Source organism: Pelecanus crispus, chromosome 9 (genome assembly GCF_030463565.1).
Source record: "Pelecanus crispus isolate bPelCri1 chromosome 9, bPelCri1.pri, whole genome shotgun sequence".
Lineage (NCBI taxonomy): Eukaryota > Metazoa > Chordata > Aves > Pelecaniformes > Pelecanidae > Pelecanus > Pelecanus crispus.
In genome coordinates this window covers 20,416,210-20,441,569 of record NC_134651.1, presented here as the reverse complement: position 1 = coordinate 20,441,569, position 25,360 = coordinate 20,416,210, and the positions used below count along the sequence as shown (strand labels likewise).

The window sequence follows — 25,360 nt, the reverse complement described above, 5'->3', positions numbered from 1 at the left end:
GGATTGGGACGGTGGCAGGTAATATAAGCATGTAAACATGCTGTTCATTTATTTTAAAAGAAGTAAAGAATTCCTCTTGACACTGACACTCTGGCAAAGACACCCCTAGGATGGCACCTCAGATAGAAGTTCATAAATTCAGATATCACATACAGTAACAAAAATACACTGTGCAGAAACAAGGCTGTCTTATTGATAGGCACAGTGAGTGGACACAGGCAGCCGTTGCTTTATGTTTGTACATAGATTTCTAGAAAAGTGACTACGGGTTTCAGGAGTCTCAAATTCATACCTGTCCATTTTACTCATTAAATTTTATATATAAAAAATAGTGAATTACCATAAATCATGAAAAATAATGCAGCCTTGTTTATAAATTGACTAAGACAAACAGAACTAATCCATGAATGGACATCTATAAACAGATATGTATAGCTCTGGCATAAAGCACTGCATTGTTACTTTTTGAGATTTGACCATTCTCTTAGAAGAGTAACTTCATTGCTTATTGGTTGGATTGTGAAAAATACCCACTTTAAAAACAGTTGGTATGTACAGTACTGGAGCCTCATGGTCAATGCTCAGTAAGCATAAGACCATGAATGAGCTACCCAAACAAGAAATTAGTCCTGCACGACAGACCTGCTGGGGAGCCAGTGGCAGAGATGAGTCTTTACAGTGCCAAGCTAGCAGAGATGCTCGCCCCTCACCCAGGGCGTTGCTTCCCTGTGTGATAACGGGACTCACATTTTCCCTGCATTGCTGGAAATGACACCTGAAACTCACTATGTAACTTGAATAGGCTTTGCTGATGTGACATATCATTTGCAGCAATTGTGTAGTCCAGCTTTTCTTGCTACAGACCCCCCAAATAGTCCTTTCTGGGGCAGCAAAAGTGACTTTTCTGCAAATTCTATTACTCTAGCAAAGATTATTTGGGTGTTACTGCCTTTTGCTTACTTGTCTGTTCTCGCAAAGCATCCTGGTAGGTAGGAATTTTCCAGATTAGCTCATAGCATTGTTAAAAATTCTGTTCCCAGTGTATTAGAGCGTCATCTGTGCTAATGCAGGTAAAAGGGTGGGTTTAAAGGTACCACATCAAAGTATTGGACATCTGATAAATTAGAGCAAAGGTGTGTACCAACCTTTTCAGTTCTGTGAGATGACAGTACAGAGCAGAGTGGAAGAGAAATGAAAATTAAAGAGTAAGTTCTTAGCAAAATATAGAACTTCAACCATGCTGCAACAGTTTTATTTTAAAGAGTTGGTTGATCTCCAGAAGCAGACAAAAGCTGTTGGCCTCAATCTTCATTTGGCATCAGCAAACTATAATAGTTGTTGAATCATGCCTTGATTTAGTTAACTGTGACTTTGTCTTACATAGCTAGGACTGTCAAAGAAAAATCATGGAAATATTTTATTGGCTGAATTTTGACTCCTTTTTTATGATTAAAATCTGAGAGCTGATTATGATTTTTCTTTCCCCACAGTTTTTAAGACATTTCATTTGACGAATATTGCCTCTCCTCTGCCATTAATATTTTTTCCCGTGTCTGTAGATGTTGCCTGAGCAACATGTTTTACCTTTAATTGGTGGGGCATTGCATTCAAAATGCTGTACACAGTTCTCCTCAATGAACTCATACATGAACTGTAACAGTTCCTTCTTCGCAATTAAATTAGAACTGTAACAGAATACAAGAAGAGAGATTTAATACATCTGTATGGATACAAATGCTTTCTGGAGTCAAGGAGATAAAGTAATTCTGTGCTAGGAGTTTAGAACTTAGATTTGCCACAGGACCGAGTAAAATCAGGGCAGTACAGTTCATCGTTGCCATTGCTCTCTTTCCAACATCATTGATAAGAGAAAAAAGGCTCCTTTTTTTGTGCGGACATGTCCTTGAAAGACCACAGTTTGCTGCCTACCTCCTAGTTCACACTAGTACAGGCATTTATTAGGGCAGTGTTGGAATAATTTAAAGACAATGGGGTTGAATTGCTCTGCTGTAAAACAGAAAGGATGTGAAAGGACTTTTCATGTGTGCTCAACAGGCAGTTCTGCTGAGGCACAGATTAACTAGCCACTGGAGCAGTCTGAATGAATACCTGAGTGAGAGTACTGATTTTTTGTGGGTTCTCCCCATCTCTGCACCTGATAGTAAGATCAGAGGGGGAATGAGCCATCTCCAAACAGAATCTTGAGCTTTCTGGTCATTTTGTTCAAATGAGCCTAGCCTGTCAGGTGCCTATAGGTATCACTGTCTCTAATGCTTGATTGTTCTCTCATTTGTCACATAATTTGTCAAGGCCACTTTCTGTTTCTTGGCGTCCTACCATTTCTCATGGAAAGCAGTGTAAGTGGTTTGGGGAGATGCTGGCATTTAGGAGAGTCAGTGCAATTGTAGTGAACAGCCAAGCGAGATCTGTGAAACAGAAGGCTGTGATAACTTCACTCCAGGAGCTTTGTAGAGTATTTTCTGGAATGTTGCTGCTTTTTTTCCTAACTGCAATTATGAAGCATTTTGCATTGCCACCTGCTGCTAGAGACAGGCACTGCGCTGCCTTTTAAATCTCAGATACTCTACTCTGTTGTTGTGTCCTGTTTTTAAACCACTATCAGCTTGTCACTAAGCCAGCCCATTAGTGTCCTGGCTCAAAACATTGGAAATAATCAGGAAGGGAGTAAATGCCCACCCTTCATTGGAATTACTGGCTAGCATTGTGGATTTGCAAAAGTAATGAACAGTTAAATTCAAGTTCTTTGGGAATGCAGCAATGCCTGTGAAGCCCAAGGTGCAAGGTGCATTTATTGGTATAAGAAGGGAATAGCAGCAAAGTACCAATTCATGCTACCTAGGGCCACTTCACTCAAAGACAATTGAGTACTCCTACCAACCCTTAAATTTTCTCCTCACAGGCAATATCAGAGTATCACTGCGCTACTAAATCCTCAAGGATTCTCCAAGTGAAGGCAATTTAATGCTGGGGGTATATGTTACTGGGCAGCCTGCCCAACGAGGTCCAGCCCAGGACGCGATGCTTCCAGACCTTGCCTACACTGGTCATCTGTGTTCTTTGCACACAAGCTGTCCCCTAGCAGCACCTGCCACCTAAAGTAAAATTAGTACTGGGAGCTGTACAGTAAGGGCATCAAGCCAGTGCACCACGAGCCAGGTGTGTGACCTTCAGGGTGTAGGATCACAGTCACAGAGCCTGACTGTAGAAGTGCATGCTGCTCTCTGCAGCAGTGGCGTTACAGCTATTTTGAACAATGCACAATTGTCCTTTTGATCCTGATCCCCAAGACTGACAGTAGCCCATGCCAGAAGCTTCAGAGAAAAATTGCAAGAAATTTTAAGGAAAAAACACTGCCAGTAGGACATGATTATTCCTTACCTCATTGCCTCAGTCATTGACATAGACCTGAGACATATGAGTTCAGAACAAATCTTAATTTAAAACACACCCCATCTAATACAGATGTTTTTTCTCATTGCCTGACTTGGTTTTGAGACCTGCTAAGCTTTTGACCTATGGATATCTAGTAACACCAAGTTCCACAAGTTCAGTGCTCCCTTTCTGAAAACAGTTCAGTTCGACATGCTGCTGTGCTATTTCAGCACTAAGTGGCTTCTGCAGGCGAAGTCCTAAATACTTTTTTTTTAAGTGGCAGAATACTATATAGTTTATTCCACCTTAAGGTTTCATAATTTCAAGTTATGTTTCAGCTTACTCATCTCTTTTTAGGAGACCAACATGGCCAGGCCAGTATGAAATAATAGGTGTGATTCATTTTTCCAGTATGCATGTTTTCTTTTTCTTCTTTTTTTTTTCATTTTTTTGCATGTGATTACTCTCAGCCTGTCACATCGCCTTGTTTAATTCAAAATGTGCTTCTTGGCAGCTGTAGCAAATAAGCAATATTTCTCTTTTCATGTGCAAAGAAGAGACTGTGACAGGATAAGAAGCTTCTCCAATGTAAGTGACAGCCAGAGTATTTTTTTGAATTAAGATTAGGATAGGCAGAATGAAGCCTTCCTTGGATGAATAAAAGAACTCTTCCTGTTAAGATCTGAAAATAAAAATCATGCAGAGCTGCTGTATTTCTGGAGAATATAGAAAACCATAGCACATTGGTATAAATATTTGGATGTTGGAAATGTTGGAAAATATTTCCATAAATTCCATAAAATCGTGTTGCATTTCAATACTCTGCTTTATTGAGGAAAATCCAAAAACACCCCCTGCCCCAAATGCAACCAGCCAAGCCTCTACATCCACGATGACAGCACTTGCACTTTTGGAGATCAGGTCATTTATGTGAGTGCTTAAATACATAATTAAGTACACAATTTTAAGGCAATCTTATTTGTGATTGGAAAGCCTGTATTTCTGCATTAGATAGTGTCTCCTAAAAGTCTCATCCTTAATGCTGTCCTCTGGGGCTCTCTGCTTGCTTATGTCCATGTGTAATCCTACTGGCGTTGTCAGGACTCAACTTAAACCTGAAAGTCCAGTAATGCTGGTCCCATTGCAGCTGACTACGTGTGTGGGTTTACTTCATGCTGAGGTGGCTGTGGTCCCAACCACCAGCATTGTTGGGAGTGTTGTGGCTGCTGTGGGTGACGTAACAGGGGGCTGAGACACGCTGACCCGACATCGCCTACTAGCATTGCGCTGCGGCTGCACCTGGCTCCTGGAGGTGGTTCAGGCACTTAGTGAGCAGTGCATTCTTCGTAATATGGCACAGTGTGAGGGATGCGTCATTTGAAGCTGTGCAAAATAATACCACCAAAGTTTCATCAGTTAAATACAGCAACCAAATCTTATGAGCATTTTTGTGCATAACACAGCTAAATATGCGATGCAGCTCTCTAGCTACCCCGAACAATCTGCTGAATTCAAACCTCATGCTGCCCATTGATTGCAACGGGCATCTCTAATGGCTGCTCAAGTGCACTGCATCCCCTGGCCCCAGTCCAGTAAAGCACTTAGACATAGGCCTATGAGTTCCCTAGCTTGGCAGTAGGCTGTCAGCCCTTGTCAGCATTTGAGTGGCTTACAGCAGTGTCAGAAGACCCCTAGCTGTGGATGCAGAGAGGGTCTTGTGTTTGGAGTGGAGTCTCTGGAACCCTCTTTCAGGCAGGTTTGATTTAGAACCAGAGGATCCACCTGCACAGTGAACTGAAGCACAGTGCAGGGATGGGGTGCCATGCTAACTTTATCAGTATGGAGCTAGACGTATTTTAGCTTGCGTTACCACGGACCCTGAGCAAACGGGTCCTCCTCAAAGGACAGATATCTACAGAGCCTTCCCTATCAGGCTGGCTGATAAAACTCTGCTCCACACCATGCATTACTGTCACAAAGGGGACTTCTCAAGAAGTCTCAAGACTACTCATTTCAGATGTTAATACTGAGCTGTCTCAATATCGTCCATATGAGATAAACATGAATTTAAACACTAGAAACTGTCCCTGAGATTTGCTGGCAGAAGTTGTTCTTTCTTCAAGATTCTCAGCAGTAAATAGGAAAACCCACTTTCATTCCAGAACCAGAATCGGTATCAATATGCAGGCCTTGCAGACAAGCTGAAATGACCATTTAAAACATGAAAACCAAGAGGTAAAGGTACTGAAAGTGACTGGATGGTGGACATAATTATGCAGGAAGACCTCTTACTACTTTTTAGATAGCCCAAAGCAGAGGTTATTATTTGAAGTGATCATTATTTTGAAGCCATCAAAATCCAGTTAGCCTCAGTACAGTGAATATGCTGTCCACAGCTGAAAAATAACATGCTGCAGAATACAGAGCAGTGAGTTGAGCATCACTTATGCAACAGACCATTTATGGATATTTTTTTCCCGACAGTAGTGTGCAGTGTGAAGATGTTACTCAGAGCACTAATTACAGCAGAATAGAGTATTTATTTGGTCTAAAAATATTCCCACTGAGACCAATGGAATGACTATTAAAAAAAAAAAAAAAAAATCCCTTTTACTGCATAACCAGACTTTCTGAACTTAAAAAAAAGCTAGATGGAGCCGCCTCTGAAACCCCTTTTGGTGAGGATCACCATGGAAATTGCAATAGTTTCCTTAATACTGTAACATATATTACAGGGAGATAAAGGAACTAATACTTCATCTGTGTGTGATAGGTTTTATTTCTTTGATGCCAGATGAAAGGAGTCTCTTTGGCAAGGAAATGGTAATCTCTTGTTGTTGCACATATATCCAAATTGGAAATTATGACACTTCTCTCTGCTTTCCCAAAGCAAACAATTCAGAAGCAATGGCAGACAGTGCCTTGGAGTTTTTTAGATGCTGGGTGTCTGATTCTGCTTGTAACAGCAAAAACAGAGTCTCTGTTTAGCAGTAGGGAAAAACAACCAAAAAACCCCAATTCTTGTCCTGTCTGAAACCCCAGCAAAATTCCAGGAGGGAACAGACATGAGATCTGTTTTTATATCTATATTACTGAAAGAAACAGTCAGAAATCTGGCACACAGACAGTGTGAAATCAGAACAAAAACAAATCTAATCAAACCTTCAGAATAACTGCCCAAGTCCAAAAAAGCAAAACAAATTATGTACAAAATGCAAGGTTATGCGGGAGACCAGTCTGCTCCTTTCTGCATGCCTATTGCTGTGTTGACTTGTGGTATGTTTACAGGCTGACTAGGAATGAGTGAATTGAATAATGCATTCGTCGAACAGCATAGATATTTTGCTGCTCAGCCAGCTGGATGTTAACCAACCTATTAATATCATTTGATGAATATTCACCCATACAGATGCTTTCATTGGTCTAAGTGCTCCAGCTTAAGTGGATAGCTCTCCTCCATACCCTATTGAATTCTGAAACATCTGAGGAAAATAAGCATTTAAGGTGACAATCAAAAAGCATCAGTGAGATTGGAAGAACACATTTCAGCATGTTGCTGGTAGGTGGCACGATGTGCCAGCTGTCCTCAAGTATCCAAGATGTGCCAAGTGACCTTAAGGACATGCTAGTGATGGATATCTTATTCCTTTCAAACAATGGCCCAACCAGTGGCTAGTGATGATACTAGAGATCCACATAGGAAATAGAGATATTAGTATAAAACACACACAGACAAAGCAGCAGTGTAAATGAGGCATGAGAAAATGCATTTCAGAGACACACAAGCAAAAGATATGTGAGAAAACATGTGCTTGAAAGGCAAACTTGCTAAACCAGGATTTCATGAGGCATAGGTCCTTCCTCTCTTCTTGAGAACATGAGATTGAATAGGAGGAATTCTTTAAACCCATTGTAAGGGAGCATGGTATTACTATAACTCTTGTTATTCATGGTAATATCAATGCTAAAATTGAGAGTCTGTTATTGTACAAAGTGTGTCTGCTGAATGCAAATGTCCTTGGTCTCAGTGTTTGCCCACTAAATAGAAAAGACAGGTGCAGGGTTGGGAGGAAGGCTTATAAAACGTGAGGAGGATGAACACATTCATCTGAGCCAAAAGTCATGGGCTGAGAGATGTTTCCTCAGCCATAAACAGGCAATGCAGGGACAAATAATTTTTCTTGGGTAGAAACAGGCAGACCCTTTTCTCAGGAAAAGACAGTTTCTCATAGACCAGATGTGGGGTGTTGAACACTGGTGTCAGCATGGCTCAGACACAAAAACCTTCACCCAGGACTCCTGAGCTGCATGGTCACCTTCATGTTGGTATGTTAACAGTAGTAACCTGTGCTGGAAATCAATGGGGAGCCTTCTGAGAAATGCCTCCATGTACAACAGCAGAAGAAAAATTAAATAACTCTGTAATTTCTGTGCAGTTCTTCTCTGGAATAGAACTTTCTCTCAAGGCAACCTCTACTTCTGTAATCACCTTGATTCTGGGGAACTGACTTTCGAATTTGCTGCAGTTGATGTTCTGATTTCTCTCCTTTCTTCCTACTTTCTGTCCCTCAATTCACTGCCATTAACATCAGATTTCCAAATATTTTTGGTGTCATTCCAAATCCCCAAGTGTGACAGTATCCTCACCACTTTTGTACACTTCCTCTTTCATTTTCTGGCGTTTCATGCTTTCCCTCAGCACAATCAGTCTTCGGGCTACCATCTTCCTCAGTTCTGGGATGGAGAGATGAAACCAGAAGCTGCTGTAATTGCCTTAATCACTGCTGTGTTTTATGAGGAGTAGAAAAAGGCACTGTGGAGGAGTGGTGGGGGGGCAACAAGAAGGTTTCCTTTGTATGCTTCCTGTCTGCCTGGTGTTTTATGCTCTATACTTCAGTTTCAGAGATGCTAGAGGAGAGGAAAGAGGCCAGGACATGGGATGGGTTCTGTTTTAATCCCCCTTCTTCTGATCTCAACTTTTGTTCATGATTCAGCCAAATGCCCAAGACTTGAACGAGAAACCAAGCCTGGAGTCTGCATTTCATGGGAATCCTGGGTCCACCATGTTTCAGTTTACTGCAGCAGTAACCCACCTCCTGTTCAACTGCGTATTTTCTTCTCTTCCTTCACAGAGCCTAAAGCAAGTTGCAGATTAGGTCGGTCTGCGTCCACATCAGGTGTGCCTCCTCCTTCTGTTACTCCGCTCAGGCAAGCCAGTGATCTTCAGCCGAGCCAGGTACCATCGTTAGCCAATCGTGAATGACTTCATGTGCTGCAACATGCCAAATATTTCTCACCTCTGTGTCTGTCGTTTGTTACAGTAAATGATTTTTTTGGTTTTTGTCTTTATTTTCTGTGCGTGTGCGTGCATCTGTGTGTGCGCATCTCTCATTGGCAATGAAATTCCACTGGCCACAGTCAGTAGAATTTTCTTTGCTCTTAATTCCTTGTATCCTTTTCTGTCTTCATTCTGTAATATAAATGTAGTAAAACTGTACTGTATGAATTGGCTGGGGTTTTTATTTTTTCATGTTTTCTGTACTTTTTTACTGTCTTTAAAATTTATCAAACTTTGATAAATTTAATCTGTGTTTTTATGTAAATTTCTTTTAAATGTCTTGTCTAAAGCACTTGCACCAATGTTTGTCAATGACTTGTACATACCTGACTTCTGCCCAGTTGTACTTTAATATTTGTGCCAGTCTCACATTTGTTTTGAGCTTAATGCATGATTGTATTACACTGTGATTTATCACTGTCCTGAAAACTGCTCTTACAGCAAGTTATTTTGTTTAGTTAAGGCAGCTAGACTCTCTTCAGCTATAGGCCATATAATGCTTACAGGACTATTAAATAGTCCACTGTAGTTATATTGATTGTATATTGTTAGAAATCAAAAACCAAATCAAAAGGGTAACATTTCCTTGTATCTTAAACAGAGGTACTTTTTTTTTTCCTCATCAAAAGCAAAAATGTCACGTAGACCCTTCAGAAAGAAATGAAAGTGTTTGGGTTCAGCAAATTTCTCCAATAGCAAGAAAATGGAAAAGAAATAAAGACATGGGAAACCTATACTTACCTTTATTTTATATGCTAATACTGATGCTTTATCATTTTGCTGCGCAGACCTGTATTATTAGTTTGACAGAACTAACTGCTGAGAGTAGCAATTGAGAGAAGAGGTTTCACTTAAACATAATGTGAATGCCTTCTGTCAAGCTGAAAGCACTCCAGTATTGTATCACTTGTGTGTACGTCTTCAGGCCTACACATCACTGTGTATGTGTGGGTATATATATGCACAAAGAGGCATAAACATATATGTATATATGTGCACATACATATATGTACGCACACGCACAAACACCCTTATTTAGATGGTGAATTTTCGATTGGCTTTCGGGGAATTAGTCCCCATAATCCTATTGAATTTCAATGAGATCTGAGTGGAAAACTCCCTGAGGACAGCTTTGCAATAATCACATATTTAAGTTGTTTGTAGCTTGGTGAGTTGCTTCTAGAAGGTCTTGACCAAAGAACAGACCAGAAGAGTAAGGCTGACTTACTCAAACCAGACAACCAACTACTTGTTAGGAAAGTTATATTTGGCTAACCTAGTCCATACAGGTTAAAACTCTTTAACCTGCAAAACTGATGCTATTGTATTACTTCTGAGCCCTGCTGGACACAATGCCTAACAGAACCTTGCACATTTCTGAAGCATATTTTACATAAGAAAATCAAATCCATAACAGAGATTCAAAATGACAGCCCACTGAAATACCATGTCAAGTGTTCCTTCATCTAAGGAAGAAATTAGGGTGATTGTACTTCCAAAGGTTTTGAGTGTCCCAGTGTTCATGTAGTATATGATATTTGATTAAATGGGTCTTACAGCAGACATGATGCTTTGCTGGTTACTCAGTGGCAAAGGCACCTTGGGTGTTTTGAAGGGATTTTAGTCTCTCAGTTTATATTAAGAACTAAACAATAAACCTTGAAAGCAGAAGCTGATGTGATAGAAGAGATAATGAGCCTCTTAGAAGCTGCAGCCAGGGTTCACTGAAACTGTGGAGGAAAAATCCACCTCACTTCATACAGAAGAAAGGAACAAAGATGATAAGAGGAATTTTCAAATGACTGTAGAGGGTGATCTTGTTAATTGAATAATGTATGGTATGGACAAGGCTTCATGAAAAACAAGAAAAACTAGTAAAAGCTTTCTCTCCCTGTAAGTCTTCCCTTCAGGCTGTCAATCTCTTACTGTCCAGCTATTAAGTTGTCATTTATTATGATGGCATCATTTTTTAAAGATGTGGATTTGACCCTGATTCCAGCCGAATGACAAAAGTCTTATTATCTCCATGGCAGATATAAACATTACTTTGATTGTGTTCTTTATACACTTATTCTATCTTAATATGCAAATAATCTATGACAGGTGAAACGGGTTTGGAAATGGCTGGGTTGTTAGCCCATTCTGAATCTGACAGATTGTGGCATGCAGGGTATTTATTTTCATGTGCTGTTACTATTGATTGTATTGATACTTGTTTCCTTAACCACATTGTAATCAGCAGTTAGACTTTCCAAAAGATTAAGAGGACTCATCCTGTTATCCACCTCTTTGTTGATGAGATGGGCACAGCTAACATTTACACATGGATAGAAGATCTCGGAAAGGGCAGATTACTGTTAATCAGTTTCCTCAAATCTTCATCGATCCCAAACTGATGTTTTTCAAAATGTTTAACTTGGGAAAAAAGTCAGATTTGCAACTGAGCTCTCAAGGCCCATCATTTTTAATACAGAATCATTCAAGGAAGTGGTGAGGACGCTTAGTAATTAAAAATAGGTCTGATCTAAGGAAACCTAAATTATAATTCCAATCAAATATTGGCCAATTATGGAACTACTAACATTTAACTCCCTTATGCCTTATTTTCTTGTTTGTTTATTGGTGTAGGAATTGTGAGGATTAACCAGTTAATATTCACAGAACGTATTTATGGTGTCTTGATGGTAAGCATTATAGTGATCACTTGTAAATAAAAAGAAAGAGCTGACAAGCAGAGATGAATTATGTGGCTGGTCTCTGATGGAGAACACTTTAAAATTCTGTAGCGTAGTGGCAGCCAGTGGTTACCAACACACTCTGAGTCAGATAGAGTGCATGCCGTTCTGTACTTAGTTCCGGTAAATGGTGGGGGGCATTTTGAAAGAGCTGGTTGCAGGAAGTAACCTTGGATGAAGTTGTGAATTGACCCAATTTAAACGAAAGATAAACATACGTTTTCTTGGAATTGAAGTTACTGATTGTGTAAGGACAAAGTTTAAGAAATTAAGGATGTATCAGAGGAAGTCAAGTGGAGAGCTTGGAACTGTAATATGGCAGAAGCACTGGAATATATTTGAGCTACAGAAGTGGCATATAGCTATATTTCCTAAATACATATCTTAATATAACTATCGTAAAGAGAGGAGTGTAAGTAGCAGAGAAGTGTTCTAGATACCGCAAAACGTAATGCATTGTAAAGGTTCTCTGGTGTTAGCAGAAAGCTTACAGGGAATGGAAAAATGTTCTAGAAGGTACAGTAAGTTATATCTTAGAGATAAGAAATGTGTGAATAAAATTAGAAATAGTGAAAGTCCATCTGAGTTTGGCCTTTATATGGAAATGAAAACAACTACCTGTTGTTTGTAGCCATCCCAGTGAACAGAGAAGAGTAGAAGGTAACCGCCATGTGAGGTTTATAAAGCAGAATAAACATGACCCAAGGATGCCCCAATGAATAACTCACCACCCATGTTGCTGGTGCCTCTGTGCTGCTGCCCGAGACTTCTGTAGCAGGCGTGGTTGGGTGTTTCACCCTGCAGTGGTAAATGCTCAGTCCTATCAGGGGACCCCCTGTGGTGAATAAATTTGTAGTGAATAAAATTGTTCACTTTTGTAAAGCAAGCAGGATTTGGAGTCACAGGTATCACTGCAATACAGTGATGCTTCCCTGCATCCTGTCATTCTCCACATCTTCACCTCAGGGTAACAAAGGATTACACTCTATTGATGGACTAAAAAATCCCTGTCACATACGGGGTATATGTGCACTGAGCATGTCTGTCACAAAAGAAGAAAACGTTTCAAGCAGCCTGCACTATGGAAGTCCCTCTGCTGGGGAGCAGAGCATCTCGCATCTGTATTTTTAATGTACATAAAATCATCTGCAGGTCACTGCCAGGCTTCTCTGAGCAGTCTTCAGCACACCAAAACCCCACTGGTTTCTATTTTAAGAAAAAGGAGCCAGTACAACTGTCTCTAGATTTTTTGCTGCAAATGAATTTTGCAAAGTGAAGTTTGCTTTCATTAAGATGTAGACAGCTATTGGAAAATCACGTGTGTGATGAACAAGCACTGCACGCTTGTAATGAAGATCTGCTATCTGAAAAAAAATACACCCTTTGAAAACAAAACTCCTGATAGTTACAATGTGGTATTTCAGCTTTTCTGCAAGGCAGAGCCTATTTTCAGACCGATTTCCACAAAACTATGTACCTTATCTGCAAATGTACAGCCTCTCTTCATGCTGCGTGTTAGTTAGTTGCTTTTCAGCGGGAAGACAGCACTGTCCTTTACTGTTGCCTCCTCGAGGTATGCTATCTTAATTCTGAAGGTTTGCATGCCTCTTAAGGTCTGGTGTCATCTTGTGGGGAGGACAAGGCAGTGATATCTAGCTTCAATTTAAGCAAGGAAAGAAGATTTAAACTTTACAGTGATGATCAAAGTAAAATCCAGAAGCCATGCTGAGATTAGAAGGAATAACTCAGGGGAGGGAATGAAGATACACGGATAGCTATGAAATAAGGAGTTTCAACTTGCATTGAAGGAATGACAAAAAAGCTAGAAAATATATCAGAATCAACACTCAAATTTTTTGTGGCTTATTTAAAAAAAAAAAAATGCACGGCACTTCATTACTTGCCTCGTATCTGCCTGAGGCCACAGCAAGCTGAGAAGGCATTTTTCTTCCCCCATATGACCCCATCAGTGAACATGACACAGAAGGCCCACATGATGGATAAACTAACCATTACCTTCCAAAACTGAGGAGAGCTCTCACTTATTTTATGATTTATCTGAATATGATATAGCAAAGTGGAAAGGCCTCCCATTCGCAGAATGAACTTGACCGTGTAATTATTGTCTTGCACCAAATTAAGTGAATCCGTCAATCGTTTATTTGAGTATGTATCTCCAATAGGTAAGAATTTTAGATACAAGTTGGCTCCTTAAATTTGTGTTTAGGTAGCTAAATAATGAAACAGACTTGTAGAAGGTCCAAGTGTACTCTTTAGCTGAGATCTATCCTGCCTACCTCTGAGATGTCTAAATCAGGGGTATAATACAGGTTCCCCATGGGCTATATGAAGACAGGCACCTGCCGTGGGAATTCACCTAGCTAAGCCCTCAGTGACCATGTAGAGCTGCACGTCTGTTACCCTGACTAACCTGGTAATTTAGCCTCCTAATTTAACCACCTCTGTCAGCTGTGGAAGGCTAGCTGGGATCATTCCTGCTCTGTGCGTGTTAGAGGCTTCTGGACACTTGCCACTGAACAGGTAACAGTGGTTAAAATTTCCATTGCTAGGTAACAGACATTTATACCTTTTCAGACTTAATCCATGGGTGCTGAATGTTAGAAAGCAGCTACATGGATGATGCGGCTGGGTCCTACCTACAGTTAATCTTCGAAATGACGTGCTTCGCGCATCTTCCCTCCTGCTGGGCTTCGCAGTCGGACTTGCGAGCAGTGCCCAGGAGAGCAGCAACCTGAAGCGGTGCCGGGGTGGCTGGGCTGGCGCTTGGTTTCGGGCGTTCGACCTCACTAAGGGAGCTGTTCTAAGGAAATGGAAATCCAAGCTTTGCAGAGTCCGGAAAGCAAGAGATCAGGATTTTCCCCACATAGCTTTTTAATGTATTAACGTAGGTAGGGAAATAGAAAGCAGATTTTCTACTTTAAATATAGGAACCGGAAGGTGTTTTGGCGTCATATTTATTTCCAGTTGGTCTGCGTCAGGTAGAATGCACACTGGTTTATGTTCAGCAAGAACATGAGAAAATGCCCTCTTTATTGTTTGGGGCTGTGCCGGAGAAGCCCTGGACGAAAATGCACTTCAACAACTGTTCAGAATGAACGGTTTGAAAATCCACAAGGATTAGGAAAAGCTTTTTTTTTTCCCCAGAGCCCGGAACGCAAAGCAGGGCGCCCGCCTGGGGCAGCGCTGCCGTTTCGGCAGGCCGGCAGCCGCCCCGCAGGCCGGCGGCACCGTGCTGAGGTGGGGAAGCGAGCGGGACGCCGCGGGCAGCCCGGTCCGCGTCACAACGCGGGGCTCTGTGCGGTTTGTGCCGCTGGGTGGCGCGGGCGGGCGGCCGGCAGCGCTGCGGGGGGCGGGGGGGGGCGGGCCCCGCCCCGCAGCCCCGCCCCGCAGCCCCGCCCCGCTCGCCCAGACCATGGCGCCGCCTGGCGGCCGCAACCCGCACTGCGCCCCGCGGCGGCTGCGCGCCGCCCCTCGCTCCCGGAGGAGCCGGGGCCGGGGCCGGGGCTTGCGGGGGCCGGGGCTTGCCGCGGAGCGGAACGGGAGGGGGTCCCCGGCAGCCAGGGCGCGGCCCTTCCGCCCGGCTTGCGGGGCTTCTGCTTGACACTGCCGGTGACAAAGCCCTGCACAGCCCAGGGGAAGGCAAAGCCAGCTCAGATCTTACAGCAACTGCACCCGAATTTTCTAGGAGATAAATTATTTATTTTAAGAAGAGTGGTTTCGATGTCTTGGGGTTTTTTCTTTCCCTGCTGGCTGGAATCATAAATGTTTCATCGAGTAACTGCAGGCACCTTGCGCAGAGCCCGTGGTAAGCCCCGTTCCTCCGCGGGCGCGGGCAGCCTGGCACGGCGGCAGCTGGCCTCAGGAAGGGAGGGAGGAGGCTTTTTTTTTTTCTTTTTTCTTTTTGCTTTGGTTTGGAAGGGACCCTTAGAGGTCATCTAGCCCAACCCCCCTGCAGTGAGCAGGGACAGCTTTAACCAGATCAGGCTGCTCAGAGCCCCGTCCAACCTGACCTTCAATGTTGCCAGGGATGGGGCCTCTACCACCTCTCTGGGCAACCTGTTCCAGTGCTTCACCACCCTCAGTGTAAAAAATTTCTTTCTAATGTCTAGTCTAAATCTATTCTTCTTTAGTTTAAATCCGTTATTCCTTGTCCTGTCACAACAGGCCTTGCTAAAAAGATTCTCCCCATCCTTCCTGTAGGCCCCCTTTAAGTACTGGAAGGTCGCAATAAGGTCTCCTCGCAGCCTTCTCTTCTCTAGGCTGAACAATCCCAACTCCCTCAGCCTGGCCTCGTAGGAGAGGTGCTCCAGCCCTCGGATCATTTTGGTGGCCCTCTTCTGGACCCACTCCAACAGGTCCATGTCCTTCTTGTGCTGAGGGCCCCAGAGCTGGACGCAGTGCTCCAGGTGAGGTCTGACCAGAGCAGAGCAGAGGGGCAGAATCACCTCCCTCGACCTGCTGGCCACGCTTCTTTTGATGCAGCCCAGGATACGGTTGGCTTTCTGGGCTGCAAGTGCACATTGCCGGCTCATGTCCAGCTTTTCATCCCCCAGTACCCCCAAGTCCTTCTCCGCAGGGCTGCTCTCAATGCCTTCATCCCCCAGCCTGTATTGATATCAGGGGTTGCCCCGTCCCAGGTGCAGGACCTTGCACTTGGCCTTGTTGAACCTCATGAGGTTCACACAGGCCCACCTCTCCAGCTTGTCCAGGTCCCTCTGGATGACATCTCGTCCTTCTGGTGTGTCAACCGCACCACTCAGCTTGGTGTCATCTGCAAACTTGCTGAGGGTGCACTCGATCCCACTGTCTATGTCACTGATGAAGATGTTAAACAGCACCGGTCCCAGTATGGACCCCTGAGGGACTCCACTTATCACCGGTCTCCATGTGGACATCGAGCCATTGACCACGACCCTCTGGATGCGACCATCCAACCAATTCCTTATCCACCGAACAGTCCACCCATCAAACCCCTATCTCTCCAATTTAGAGAGAAGGATGTTTTGGGTGACTGTGTCGAACGCTTTACAGAAATCCCAGCACATGACATCCATTGCTTTTCCCTTGTCCACTGATGCAGTCACTCCTTCATAGAAAGCCACTAGGTTGGTCAGGCAGGACTTGCCCTTGGTGAAGCTGTGCTGGCTGTCTCGAATCACCTCCCTGTCCTCCATGTGCTTGAGCATATCTTCTAGGAGGATCTGCTCCATGATCTTCCCAGCCACAGAGGTGAGGCTGACAGGTCAGTAGTTCCCAGGGTCCTCCTTTCTTCCCTTTTTAAAAATGGGCACAACATTCCCCTTTTTCCAGTCAGCAGGGACTTCACCTGACTGCCATGACTTTTCAAATATCATGGAGAGTGGCTGGGCAACTACATCAGCCAATTCCCTCAGGACTCTGGGATGCATCTCATCAGGTCCCGTAGAGTTGTGTACATTGAGGTTCTTCAGGTGGTCTCGAACCTGATCTTCCCTTACAGTGGGAGGGGCTTTACCCCCCTGGTCCCCATCTTTTGGTCCATCGATTTGGGAGGGGTGAGGAGAGAGGTTGCTGGTGAAGACTGAGGCAAAGAAGTTGTTGAGTACCTCAGCCTTCTCCTTGTCCGTTGATACAAGGTCGCCTTTCTTGTTCATCAAGGGGGGGGTATGCTTTCTTTAACCTTCCTTTTCTGGTTGACATACCTGTAGAAGCCCTTCTTGTTATTCTTTACATCCCTTGCCAAATTCAGCTCCAGCCACGCCTTGGCCTTCCTGACCTCCTCCCTACACAACCGGGCAGTTTCCCTGTATTCCCCCCAGGACACCTGTCCCTGCTTCCACTGCCTGTGCAGTTCCCTCTTGCTCTTTAGTTTGACCAGCAGGTCTCGACTCAGCCATGCTGGTCTCTTCCCTTCCTTGCCTGATTTTTTACACTTGGGGACTGAGAGCTCTTGTGCTCTATGGAAGGTGTCCTTAAAGATCTGCCAACTCTGTTCTGTTCCCCTGTCCCTGAGGACCATCTCCCAGGGGGTCCTTCTGACTAACTCCTTGAAGAGCTGGAAGTTTGCTTTCCTAAAATTTAGGGTCCTGACTGTACTCCTCGCTTTTCCCATGTCCCTCAGGAGTGTGAACTCCAGCAACACGTGATCACTGCAGCCCAAGCTGCCTCCAGTCTTGACATCACCGATGAGCTCAGTTGCATTGGTGACCGTCAGGTCCAGTATTGTGTCCCCTCGGGTAGGTGTGTCTATTACCTGGCTCAGGAAGTTGTCGTCTATGCATTCCAGGAATCTCCTGGATTGCCTACAGCTCACCGTGTTGCTTTTCCAGCAAATGTCGGGGTGGTTGAAATCCCCCAGCAGGACAAGAGTCTGCAAGCACGAAGCCTGCCAGAGCTGGAGGAAGAAGGCTTCGTCAGTAGGCTCCCCTTGATCAGGTGGCCTGTAGTAGACACCAACCACAAGGTTCCCTTTGTTGCCTCCGTCTCTGACTCTTACCCATAAGCTTTCTACCTGCTCATGGCTATTCTTCAGGGACAGCTCTTCACACTGTGTTGATTTCTTTACGTAGAGGGCAACGCTTCCGCCCCTCCTTCCTCACATGTCCCTTCTGAAGAGCCTGTAGCCATCAATAGCCACATTCCAGTCATGGGATTCATCCCACCCGGTTTCGGTTATGGCAATCAGGTTGTAGCTGTCTAGTAGCACAGCAGCTTCCAGCTCCTCCTGTTTGTTCCCCATGCTGTGTGCATTCGTGTAGAGGCATTTCATCTGGGCTGTTGGCCGTGTCACCTTCTTAGTGGAACATCCCTTGTTTCCCTTGGGGTGTTTCACAAAGGTTTCCTTGTGAGCTTTAACTATCTCAGGAGCCCCCAGCTCATCTCTGCAAGGCTTCAACTGTGCTGCAGCGTCCCCATCATGCCTCTGCGCAATAGGTTGAGGGCTCACAGTAGCACCCCATCCCTCTAACCATTGCGTACCATCCCACAGCTTGTCACAGGCAAACCTGAAGTGTTCCCCCTCGCCCTTCACATCTAGTTTAAAGCCCTGTCAATGAGCCCCGCTTGTACCGGCCTCACCTGTTAAATCTCAAATTCTTCCACACAACAGCTTAGATAATGCTTTGTTTAAGACTCAGTATTTAAGTGCTAACTGAAATGCAATTAACACACATGCATTTTATCATGAAAAAAAAATTCTAGCATGAAAACTGATGTGAGACCTTATCTTCAGGGCAACTGTTACTTAATTTTGTACTCTAGCTGAAAAATCCCATACACATATTCTAATTGTTCTGTTTTAAAATGAATGATGGAAGGGAAATAAGACAAAGAAAAAGCTGAGGTATATATATTTAGCTGCTCTCCACATGCATTCTTAGAGCAATACCTGTAGGTTTAAGTGCAGTATAAGCTCATTGTAAGAAATTTACAAAACCTTAGAGAAACAAGTTAGAGTTGAATTTTGACAAGTCCTGAGTACTCTTCAGCAATGCAGCTAAGTATTTGTCTCATGCCTGAGTTCATTAATATCTCTGTACTGGATCAACTAAATACGACAAGCCCAGCTCTTAAAGTCTCTCACCTTAGTTGTGTATACAAAGCATATTAATAGTCCTTGTATGCCTTGTAAGCATTGTGTTCACCCTGTAATTAATGAATGCAAGGAGGGTAAATTGTTACTATTATGGCTCTAATTATTTTTGAAGGCACCTAGACAAAGTACTTCCCCAATGAATTGACATTATCATGCTTTAGTTGGCAAATGTGCATCTGAAAGCATATGGGCTCTATGCTACTCTGTGAGCAGAAACAAAGCATCTGTGCTCTTCTGTTACTTAGCATAAAGTTGCCATTTTCCTCAGCAATAGTGTGCAAGAGTTCAAAGCAGTCAGTAAACACCCCGCAGTTGTTGGACGTTGTAGTAGGGCTGGGTTCCTGACTGCTGCATTTAAAGAGTTCTGCTGCTGAAAAATGAGCACCTATAAATCAAGATCCGCTGTTCCGTATCTGATCACAGCAGTCTTTTCTTAACTTCCATTATATGAAGGAAATACAGTCATTGTAGGTAGATGGAGAACTCTGTAGACTGAAGTACTCTTTAATCTAGTTTGAATACTAGGGAAATGGTAAGGGAAAAAAAATGTGCTAGTAAGAGAATTCATATCTGCTACATAGCATAAATCCACGTCATTGCTCAGTACTGTAAATCTTTGCTAGATACACTCCTTGATGAATCACAATCTGAAACTAGCATCAAACTCTAGTGATTCTGCTTTTGCAGATTTTGATTCTCCTTCTGCAGAAGGATTTGCAATGAAAGAACCAACTTCTGTTGTACTTGCTCTCTGGGCCAAAGGGAAAAAAAGATCCCCCTGGGCTGCTGGCTAAAGATCTCAGGGGAGATGCAGTCCCGAATTCCTATTCAAAACGAATATCTAACTACTGTGCTAATTGCCACTCTGGTATGACTTTCTGTGTCCCTCTTTTTTCCTCTAATTTTCAAAAGTTTTGAAAGTCTGTTGTGTATTTTGGACATAGAATAGCAAAACATATGAAACAATTCATGGGATGGTGGCAATCATTTTCTTCTCCCTGTGTGTAAATGCCAAGTGTTCCCCTTCAGCCAGTGCAATGCCTCTGAGATCTCTGTCTCTGTGCTCCTGGAGCCAAGATTATGGTTGTTCCTTTTTGATACTTGATCTTTTTCTTCATTCAAGATGTATGTCCACAGTGTGGCAACAGTCCCATGCCTCTCGCTCTGTAATCAGAGTCCCATGGGGTTTTGGTCTGGACTTTCTATACACTATTTATTGCTTTGGATGGTAGCTTCTATTTTTGCCTGTGAAGCTATTCACTTAAAGGGACTTAATTACTCCTTATGTTTAACCATCACTTTTAATAAGGCTTGGGATTGCCACTGGATCCAAAACCTGCTTAATGTTGGCCACTAGGATCTACCACAATAATGATTGTGGTGGTGTCTAAGAGGCATAGTCATAAATAAGATCCCTGTGTTGGTAGACAATGTGTGTAGAACAAAGACTGTCCTTTCCCCAAGGATTTGTAAGCTCAAGATGAGAAAGTAAGCAGCAGCTGCAGATGGGAGTAGATTGATAAGTACGTGACTGTCAGGAATTGCTTAAGCTTCAGTTTATGTGAAATTAGAAAGTGCAAAAACTATTTGGGGTGCAACCTTTGACAGTGATTTTAATTAGTTTTATATGCCATTAATACAATTAAATGCATTTGAATGTCTAAAACCAGAAAACCAGAGAGAAACCCCTGGCACAAGCACTTCACTGATGGAACATAGGCCAACTTTTACCTTGAATGATGTCTGGGTTTGACCAGTGCGTGGCCTGAGCGTATTTCAATATCTGAACCATTCAGAGCCATAGGATTTTGCCTTCTTGTTCAGGCTGAATGTTCACAAGAGTTAGAAAGAAATGCCAGGGCATGAGCTGTGTCCTGAAGTGTCACACAGCCTTCTGGGGAGTTTGCACTGCTAAAAATCTGTGAGAGTTTGGATTTCCGAGTATGCTTTTGTGCCTTTATAAAGTGCAGCAGAGCCCCATGCCCACGAGAGGGAGCGGTTGGATTACTTTACACAGTTCTGTTTTTCTGCAAGGCCAAATACCTTGCACACACGAAGGCAAAATTCTGCTGCTGTCAGTCCAGCTAAATATGCTGTCAACATTTTGGATGAGAGCGACAACAAGAATGTTAATGCTTTGGGGAAGGCTCCACATTGCATTGTGTGAGTTTCAGCTTGAATCTGGTCTTACATAATCAGTGCACGGGTCCAGAGCAGTGCAAGTTGGTTCTAAACATGCAAACTGCGAATAGAGAACGCTTATGAAAAAAGAAAGAAAGGAAAGAAAATGCAAACCTTGAAGTGGATGGAATTGCCACATCCATCATCCCTCACCTCCAAGGCATGCCTGACTGATTGGCATGAGAAGCAAATGTGTCAAAGCCGTCTTCTGTTGGCTGACAGCCCTGCTGTTGCTGTCCCAACATCTTTTCTTCAGCATTCAGCTGGGCTGGTCATGCAGCAGAAGCAGGTCACTGCATTGCTGGGTCCTACTTTGCCAGGACTCTGATTTAAGAGCATGAGAGAGTGCATGCTTGGCGGCCCTCACACCACCGAAGTGACCTCTGATTCACGGCGTGGGGGAAGCTAGGCAGAGGTGGATCTGAGCACGCACTGCTGTTGCGGTAGATCCCAAGGCCCAAGCACGGCTTTGGTCGCTCTCCTTCTCCATGCCACTCAACGGCATGGTTTTTAGGCACAAAAAATACGTGTTGGGGAGAAGCAGTGATGGATGAAAGCAAGTCAGCTGTAGGAAAACTAATGCCACAGAAAAAGGGTATCAGAGATGGGAACAGAGTGACCAGTCTCTGAACACCAGGCTTAGAGTCTGTCTTCATACCTTTCCTCACCCTCGAGTGCTGGCTTTGCTGCCGCTATTTCAGCTGTGGTGGAAGAAAGTGGGAGGAAGAATATTCCGTTCCCTTACTCTGATCTCTTCTTGTTCTTGCACAGGCTTTGTAAGCTTGCCAGCAGAGTACAGAAAGAAGCTTGTTCTCTCACAGAAGTTGTTGAAACTTTTCAAATACAACAATATTCTGACAAAGAATGAAATAACAGCATTTGTGAGGGTTTTCAGTTCCTGCTCAACATTTTTTTACTGTCTTTACCTAGTTGTTTCTCAGACTGGGAGTTAAAATTTCTTTGAAAGGCATAGGACAGGCATGAGAAGATCTCATCTGTGTGGTCTGTGGTTCAGGGGGTTGTTATGTTGTGCCTGTTTTTGATAGAGTTGGGGCAGTGTGTTTCAGTACTTTGAAAAATAGTCTTAGCTCAACAGAAAAAATTATGGGGACAGATGCTGCAGCCGATGCAGTACAATGTAGGTGGTTGTTCCCTGGAAGGTGAGGTACCCTCCAGAGCCCCTGGAGGTTGCTGAGAAGTTGGCGAGAACTGTGTCCCACTGGAGCCCAAGGGCTCAGCCAAGCATGGCCTCTGCACCCAGAACTTTCTTTTGAGAGTCAGACTTGTACACGGGCATGTAGAATTTAACATGACAGATGTAGAAACTAATTTAAATTAAGATTTCCAGTAGAAGACTTATGCAGGTCAATGAGATGGGGAGATGTGCTCCTTGAAAGTCTTGTAGCATCATCAGACAAGTGTTCCCAAGCTGTAACTCTTGCAGCTTATAAAACACTGAATCAGTGAGATCGCTATCCTGTCCTGCCTACAAGAAGAAACTAAAAATTATTTGGAAGTTCTTCTTCTCTTTTTTAGCTGCTCTTACAGCATTGTGCATGGTTCTACTAAAAATAGTTAACAATGCACAGTAATACTAAACAAATATATAATGTAATTTATGTGAAATAATTTCACTCCAAACATCAGTAAGTTGCCTATAAAGGAATTCAGTTGGGTAGCATTCCTTCCTCTTCAGGGATTCTCTCTTTAAGGCATTTCTCATAAATTTACTTATTCTCTTCTAAAACTTGTAAATTCATTTCAAAACTTGTTCTGAGACTTTTGTGTGCAAACAATTAGTTTAGTCACATTAAGAGGGATGCAGTACCAGAACAATAGCAATTGCTAAGTTTATTTCAAATGGTCTTGCAACCACTATTGAAGACATTGTGCCTTGGTTAAAAAAATATTTAAAAAAAAACCCAGAAGCATGCGATTTCCTCTCTCCCCACCCCCTCTTTTCTGTGTGTATTTATGTTTAACTCAGGGCAAGAATTTTATAATATTCTTAAAGGAAAAAATAGAAATAAAAAAGGCATGAATTCATGAAAGCATGGGTTTATATATAAGCATTCTCTGTAAATGAACCAAACATTCTGTATTCTAGGTAGAACAACCTTACTTGTCTGCTCATACGCATTTCAGTTACTTCCATGCACTCTCACTTGTCTTATCTTTTTTGTATATGAACTGAATGTATTGTACCATGTTTCTGTTCAAACTGTGTGTGCCTGATGCATAAAACACGACACGGAACAGTAAGGTCTTCCCCACCGTCTGCGTTAAGTCACAAACCATCCAAGCTTTGTTCTCATGGTTGTCACCATTTCACCAGAAACTTTCGGTGTTTGTATAGCCTTATACAGTATATTGCACTTACTGTACCTGTATAGTATCTTGTCTGTATACTGTATGCACATAAATATATATATATTCACTCATGTATGTATGTATAGTATGTTTATATATCTCTGTATATGTATGTGTGTTTGTTCACAGTCTTTCACTAGAAATGTGTGGCTATTCATATACATTATGTGTATGCCAATTACAAAAAAAGTATGAATGCCAGCACCCACTTTTGATAACCTACTTTTATTCTCATTTTGTCTTGTTAAACAATGAAAATAAAAATTTCATGTATTTTAAATGAGAACTTTAAAAGATTATTATTTTTACTAATTTTAAGATTTCCAGTTCTTCAGAAAAATTATTTGAACAGGTCCAAAATTTCAAAGATATTTGTGTTTCTCATGACAGTTTTCTGTGGTTGAAAAACATTTGGTAGCAGCCCAGACTGTGTAGTTTTGTTTCTCTGTATCTTATGCTGGTCAAGTGCTCCTAGGTTTAGAAATGCCCTTAACCAGCTGGACTCTCATGCTACAAATCCCAACTCTATTCACATGAGGGACTTGCAATAAATCTGGGGGGGTGAACCATGTCTATAACATCTTGCACGTATAAATACTGGATATAGAAGAGCCTTAGACTGGAAAGAAAATTTCTCCAGTGCAGGTGAGCCTTAGGAACAGGTGAAAATATCATACTTTATGAGTCAATTTTATGGGAACATTACAGACACTATTTGTCAGACCTCTTATGCTTTGCAGTCCACAGTAACATATAAATGCCAATTGATTAGGCATTTATTAAAACAGCTAACAATCATTTATTAGCCCATTGTAAAATTATTTGTAATCACCACACAACTGTGTGTAGGCTCTGTTATCTGACCTTGAGGCAGCAAAGCACTGGCTTATCTTAAATAGCAAAATATCCCTGTAAATCAAGGGGACGACTGATACATATTTTCCAGTTGAGCATGTGTTTAAGTTATTCACTGAATTGGAGCTTCAATGATAATCATGTGCATTTCTCTATGAGACCTAGGAGTGATAAATTTGCTTCCTTTACAGTTAATTTTATCACTGTATTAGCTTGTCCAGCTGGACCAGTATCAGTGCGTAGTAAGTTACTGCAGCAGAGTGGCAGCAGCTACTCAGAAAAATCTCAGAAGACAGATCTTTCTGCAGGAAATACTAAGGAACTTGTAGGATGACAGAGCCACTGCTAGGTAGAGCCTTCACCCCAACTAAAATCGCATAGTAGAAAATCCTTTTCATTTTTTTAATTTAAAGTTACAAGGCTAAATTCTGACTTCACTCACGTCAACAGCAAATTCCCATTTCACTCATAAGCTATGACTGGAATGTCCAAGGAATGCTTTTCCACAACAAAAAATAGGATGGGGAAAGGACACATTCCACTCACAGAGCTTGGTGTTTATGGGCCAGTGGCCTCATCTTAAGCTTTTACAAGTCAGTGGCAATTAGTGGACTCTTGGGTTCAGTTGGCCCATCTCTTTTTTTACAGTCTGGAAAAGCACATTTACTATCTGGTGTTTATAATCACAAGTGTATAATTCACAATAGAAAAGAATAAAAATGAGAAAAGACAATAGCAATGTGCTTTTTTAAAATTAATATTGGTCAGATCATGGCTCTTGCTTGATTTCTGCACCAAACTTTAAAACACAAACATGATCAGAGAAAACCAGCATTTTTTTGCTGGTTGGCAATTTGTTTGCTTATGTTACAGGTGATACGAGTGTATAGGTTA

General features: G+C 42.6%; 1 protein-coding gene across 1 annotated transcript in view; it reads left to right on the top strand.

The window, feature by feature from the left end:
- The window catches only part of NYAP2 (neuronal tyrosine-phosphorylated phosphoinositide-3-kinase adaptor 2), a 147,518-nt gene that overhangs the window by 108,747 nt on the left and 13,411 nt on the right, over positions 1 to 25,360 (top strand). Inside the window, exon 5 of the mRNA XM_075717062.1 lies at positions 8,526 to 8,629. Within this exon, the coding sequence (XP_075573177.1) occupies positions 8,526 to 8,629 (104 nt within the window). The remainder of the gene's footprint in view (positions 1 to 8,525; positions 8,630 to 25,360) is intronic.